The sequence below is a fragment of the Bidens hawaiensis genome, unplaced genomic scaffold, assembly GCF_021521415.1.
Source record: "Bidens hawaiensis isolate Kalapana, Puna unplaced genomic scaffold, B.hawaiensis_p1.1 tig00020329_1, whole genome shotgun sequence".
In the NCBI taxonomy this organism is placed as follows: Eukaryota; Viridiplantae; Streptophyta; class Magnoliopsida; order Asterales; family Asteraceae; genus Bidens; species Bidens hawaiensis.
This window is the reverse complement of record NW_027493092.1, coordinates 384,218-390,207: the sequence shown is the minus strand read 5'-3', so window position 1 is coordinate 390,207 and position 5,990 is coordinate 384,218. Positions and strand designations below refer to the sequence as shown.

The following is a 5,990-nucleotide window of genomic DNA, read 5'->3' as shown; positions in this document are numbered from 1 at the left end:
AATTTTTTGTATTTTTGAAAAACCGAATTTTCGGTTTTCCGTTTTTAAAAAACCGAAAAAAACCAAACCGAACTGATTGATGGTGACGAAGATTATGAAGATGATGAGAACTGAGACTAAACTTTAAAGATTAACAAGATGATGAATGAAAACCAGCACTAAACTTTTAGTATTTTTTTTAATTAAAAACTTTATTGAATTTTTAACTTTACAACTCTAGCAACTTTTTATCCGTATGATTCTACGTAACACGTGCCTATTTTTTATTTTTGTATTTAATATATTTGTGTATTCAAATACATTCTTACAAGCTTAAAGTCATCATCTTCATTTTCAAAATTTTTGTAATGTCTACACATAAGTGAAAAAGAAAAAAAAAACCCGACTATAACCGAACCGAAACTAAAAAAACCGAAAATCGAAAAACCGAAACTGAACAGTTTGTATATTAAAAAAACTGAGGACTTCGGTTTCTGTTTCGGCTTTACTCAAAAACCGAACCAAACCGAACCGTATAGTGCTTTGAATATAAAAAAATATTAAACTAGTGGTATTGGTAAAAAGGCAGGCAGGCTAAAAAGAGAGTAGAAACTAAAACATTTGAAAAGTGTGTTACTTTAAATCCGCTCCATATATAAATAGTCAACCTCCTCAACCGCACTACATTAACAGAAGCATCAAACTCTCCTTTTACATCTCTCTCTCTCTCTACTATTTTCCGGTATACTCTCTCTCTAAAACTATACGTATTTCTACTTTTGTGATTTATCATTGCTGCGATGTTATTATTATTATTATTATTTTAAATCATTACTCTGTAATGTTGTTCATCTATCTGGAGGTAATTAAATCTCGTCGCGTGTTTAATTTTTAATATTTCTGGTATCAGGCTGAATGAAGGAAGCTGTGGTTCACAGACAATATATGCCTCATTAGTTGACTTTTCATGAAACTAATTGCAATTGGAGCTGCTTTTGTTTTAATTCACGCTAAACTTGATGATGATTATGAGATTAATTATTAATAGAATATGTGTATATTTGGTTTTGGTTAGTCATTTCAACAAACTTTCACCTACAGCTTGTACTGTATGCTTTGTAACTTGTACTTCAACAATCTACATGTTGCTTCATGGATCTGAATCTCTCTTACATTATTAGATGATTTTTATGTATATTTTTGATTATTGTCTGTTTAATATCATTTTATTTATTTAATTGATTTTGTTTGTTTTGAATATTAATATTAGGTAATAACAGGAGTTACCTTCTGGTGTTTTGTGGCCCTTGCTTAACAAGGTCTAGGGTTGCACACCAAACACTGAAGGTACTGAATAGCCTCTAGACATTATGCATGTCTGGCCCTGTGGCCATAGCGGACAGCAACACTGAAAGGACACTCTCGTTCTCAAACAGAACACGATTGCTCGATTTTACTAATGGAGAATCGTCGCGGTCTTCGATTGAAATCGTCACCCAATTTGGAGAACTTAAGCTCCAAAACGGGGAGTTTTACTCCGGTTTTCTTCATGGAAACGTGCCCGAGGGGTCGGGAATGTATGTTTGGTCAAATGGCTGCAAGTATGATGGTGAATGGAGACGTGGAATATGGCACGGTTATGGGAAACTTCATTGGCCGTCGGGGGCTAAATATGAAGGGGACTTTTTTGGTGGTTATATGCAAGGAACCGGGACATACATACGAGCTGATAAACTAGTTTATAAAGGTCGGTGGCGGTTGAACCGAAAACATGGGTTGGGTTATCAAACGTTTCCTAACGGAGATGTGTTTGAAGGGTCTTGGATTCAGGGCTCACCAGAGGGGCCTGGTAAGTCTTCGTGGGCTAACGGGAATGAGTATACGGGTAATATGAAAGCTGGAAAGATGTCGGGTAAAGGTGTGTTTACATGGACTAATGGTGATTCTTATGAAGGTAGTTGGTCTAATGGTGTTATGCACGGTTTTGGTGCGTATACATGGAGTGATGGTGGTCGTTATGTCAGCACGTGGACATTGGGGTTAAAAGATGGAAAAGGCGCGTTTTATCCAAACGGGTGTCGGCTGCCAGCTCGACAAGAACTATACCTTCAAGCTTTGAGAAAACGAGGTTTGTTATCCGACTTACAAAAGTTTAAGCAAGTGTCACGTATTCAGCACGCGTCTTCGATCGATATGGGACTGTTTAAGATCGGCGGTGGTCGATCGTCTAACAGTAATTCATCTGAAAAGTTTTCAAAAGATAATATTTTGAATTTGGATGAATCCCGTAATAAAAATGTTTCTTTGGAAAGAAGATGGAGTTTAGAAGTTGCTATTGAGAAAGTTATGGGAAATGATATGGCATCTTTGATGTCTGATTCTGGTATGGAGGATGATACTAAAACTCCAATTCTTGAAAGAGAATATATGCAAGGGATTTTAATCAGTGAGCTTGTGGTTGACAGTACCGGTTCTAAACGAGAAATGAGAAGACAGAGGAAGTTAGTTAAAGAGGTTAAGAGGCCCGGTGAAGCCATTATTAAGGGTCACAGAAGTTATGATTTAATGCTCAGTTTACAACTTGGGATCAGGTACATATTATGGTTTATTACTATTTTACATCTATTATATTGAGCCGATGAAGATTGAAGTTTTAAAAAATATGATTAGGTATACTGTCGGTAAAATAACACCAGTACAAAAACGTGAAGTGCGGGCTTCAGATTTTGGGCCTAGAGCTAGCTTCTGGATGCAATTTCCTAAAGAAGGGTCTCAACTGACACCTACTCATCAGTCTGAAGATTTTAAGTGGAAGGATTACTGTTCAATGGTATTCAGGTTGGTTGTTAAGTATTTTCATTTGATAGCATAAGGTTTGGAACACCATCTAGTTGCATTAGTTTTTTCTATCATGCACAAATCATTTGCCAGTTCTGAAATTAATATTTTTTAAATACACCAGGAACTTGAGAGAGATGTTTAAGATTGATGCTGCTGACTACATGATGTCTATTTGCGGCAACGATACTCTCAGAGAATTTTCGTCTCCTGGGAAAAGTGGCAGTGTCTTTTTCCTGTCCCAAGATGATCGTTTCATGATTAAGACGTTGAGGAAATCTGAAGTGCAGGTAACCATGTTATATGAACTGGTTGACTAAGGTTATGCTTAATCTCTATTTGGTCAAATAAGTAAAACAAAACAAAAAATTAGCTGAAAAAGAAATTGACCAATGGGTTGAACATTTCCAAAGTTTCTTAAAGAGTTTTTTTAATGCATAAAATTCCCTAATTTATTTTTTAAAGTTACATTATTCGTGACTCGTGAGATAATATAAATTTTGCTATCATATTTGACATTGTAGTGTAAAATTTTAGACAAAAGGTATGTTGGCCAACCCAACCGGACCTTTGACTGTAGCTGTTACCCAACGACCTATTTTTGCCTCATATTCGTGACATGTTTTTTGCGGTTTCACATAAGCCTGATCTGTTTCTACCCCCCCCCCTCTCTGTTTTTTGCTTGTGATGTTCTTTGAGCACATCTGTGAGATTTTTTTGCTTTTGATGTTTTCTGAGCACATCTATGAGATTTTGTCTCTAGACCTTTAAAGTCAACTCTGGGGTGTTGCATTACCTCTTGGGTTGTGCGTTCAATACATTATCACTTTTAAGTACAGAATTGCGAGAACTGTACAAGCAACATATACCTTTAGTTGGCTATGTCTAGGGATCCTCTGACTTGTGTTAAGTTCTAGGTTCTTCTGTGGATGCTGCCGGACTATCACAGTCATGTGCGGACATATGAAAACACACTGATAACTAAATTTTTTGGTCTCCACAGAATAAAACCATCAAGTGGTCAAAAGGTAACATTATATTTTACTTTCATCAACACGAAATCTTATAGTATTGTATTTTTGTCTTGGCATCCCTGATACAATTTATATGATTATTTCAGTTCCGGTTTGTAGTGATGGGAAATATGTTTTGCACAGAATTAAGAATTCATAGAAGATTTGATTTAAAAGGTTCCTCACTTGGGCGGTCTGCTGACAAGGTTGAAATAGATGAAAACACAATACTCAAAGATCTTGATTTGAACTACTGTTTTTATCTAGAACCTTCCTGGCGCAGTGCTCTGTTAAAGTAAGTACTGTTTTACAATTTCTATTGGCCACAACTGGTTCTTTAAATATCAATTTCGGTTCAATAATAGTGCTGTATTACTGTTAAAACATAAGACCACATGACCATATTTGTCTTTATATATGCAGTCAAATTGAAATCGATAGTAATTTTCTAGAAGCTCAAAATATTATGGATTACAGCCTTTTGCTTGGTGTTCACTATCGAGCTCCTCAGCACCTGAAATCATTGATGTCTCACAATCAAAGTGTTAGAACAGATGGACTGGGAATAGTTGCAGAAGAAGGTGTTTGTATCTTTCAGTTTGACATCAGATTTCAGCACTTTAAAACATAAAAAAATTAAATTCTTAATTTGTTTTGTTGGCTCAACTGCAGAATCTATGGAGGATGAGATATCACCACAAGGTCTTGTTTTGGTGCCACGTGGATCTGAAGATGGTAGTGTTGTTGTGGGCTCACACATACGAGGAAGCCGTTTGAGGTCATCAGCTACCGGTGATGTAGAAGTGGATCTCCTTCTCCCTGGCACAGCAAGGTATCTTAAATTAGTAGGTTGGCAATTTGAACATGTTTATGTATTTATGAATAAATTTAGGTAATATTCAATAGGCAAGCTAAATGATTTAACTAAAAAGAAAGAAGGTCAAATGTGTTGATCTCTAAAGTGTATCAACATGCATAAAACCTACTAAATCTCTTATTACTAATTCTATTTCATTATTTTTGCACTAACATGGGCTTTCATTAACTTTTCGCACTAAACTATGTGTATAAGATCAAATAAAATTATAGAAACTGTGTTTGCTAGTTGGTCCAACCCAATCCAACCTGTTTCTGAAAGAAAAAAGAGTTAATGTTGGTGAGATCATGATTTGAACACAACAAATACTCTTAACAAAACTTCACTCCATTTATATAGAAAGATAAGTCGCTATTAAGCGTGGCAACACGAACGAGTAGAATGCCCATGATTTGCTCAGTATAGTGATGGATTTCCTGGCCGACGTCTAGATGTTGGTAACGGGTCAAAATGAGTTGTGATCAAACGGGTCAATTTAGAAAAAGTACCAATTTAGTTCGCTATATTTGTTTTCTGATGGCTAGTGGTGACTAAGACGGTGACGGTGGTGGTGACTGTGGCGGGTATGGTAGTGGCATCCTAGATTACCATAACTAGTTACCTAGTTGTATTTTTGGTAATTAATCATGGTTCCTAGATTACCATAACTAGTTACCTAGTTGTACCATTTATTTTTTCAAATTATTATGGCAGGTTACAAATACAGCTAGGGGTGAACATGCCAGCAAGAGCTGAGCTTCTTCCAGGAGGAGAAGAAGAAAAACAAATGTTTCACGAGGTATATGACGTCGTATTATACCTGGGTATCATTGACATATTACAAGAATACAATATAACAAAGAAGATTGAACACAAATATAAATCATTTCAATTTGATTCCATTTCCATATCAGCTGTGGACCCCACGTTTTACTCGCAACGCTTTCTCCGGTTTATCCAGAAGGTATTCCCTCAAAATGGTGCAGCCAACTAAAACCGTTCTGCATTGCAGCATCTGCGTACCTAAATGCATTGCGAGGTATGGAAAATGGATACTATGAATTTTGTAACATGCCATCGGTTCTTAAACCTAATTATTGCATACAGATTGTTATTTCTTTTTTCATGCTGATTTTATTTATTTTGTTATGTGTGTTAATATCTTTGAGAAAAAAAAAAACTAGGGGTGCCATTACCATACACTAGAAGAAACATGGCATGAAAGTAAAATATGGTTTTGGTTGTGATTTCTAGCATTTTAATATACAGGTATTGTTTGGGTTTGCAGTTTAACCCATTTAATT

General features: G+C 35.9%; 1 protein-coding gene across 1 annotated transcript; it reads left to right on the top strand.

Annotated features, from left to right (window-relative positions):
- The first annotated feature begins 653 nt into the window (after positions 1 to 653).
- Positions 654 to 5,788, top strand: LOC143560422 (phosphatidylinositol 4-phosphate 5-kinase 9-like). Its single transcript, XM_077048727.1, has 9 exons — positions 654 to 721; positions 1,305 to 2,570; positions 2,650 to 2,817; positions 2,942 to 3,107; positions 3,735 to 3,845; positions 3,938 to 4,125; positions 4,254 to 4,411; positions 4,503 to 4,662; positions 5,401 to 5,788. Exons 2-9 carry the CDS (start codon positions 1,354 to 1,356, stop codon positions 5,678 to 5,680), a joined length of 2,448 nt encoding a protein of 815 aa, XP_076904842.1. The 5' UTR covers positions 654 to 721; positions 1,305 to 1,353; the 3' UTR covers positions 5,681 to 5,788.
- The last annotated feature ends 202 nt before the right edge of the window (positions 5,789 to 5,990 follow it).

Excerpts from the sequence above, each read along its gene's own strand:
- LOC143560422 (XM_077048727.1), top strand. The coding sequence starts at position 1,354 with ATGTCTGGCCCTGTGGCCATAGCGGACAGCAACACTGAAAGGACACTC. Across the intron at positions 2,818-2,941 it reads TACTGTTCAATGGTATTCAG|GAACTTGAGAGAGATGTTTA; the intron begins GTTGGTTGTTAA and ends TAAATACACCAG. Across the intron at positions 4,663-5,400 it reads CTTCTCCCTGGCACAGCAAG|GTTACAAATACAGCTAGGGG; the intron begins GTATCTTAAATT and ends TTATTATGGCAG.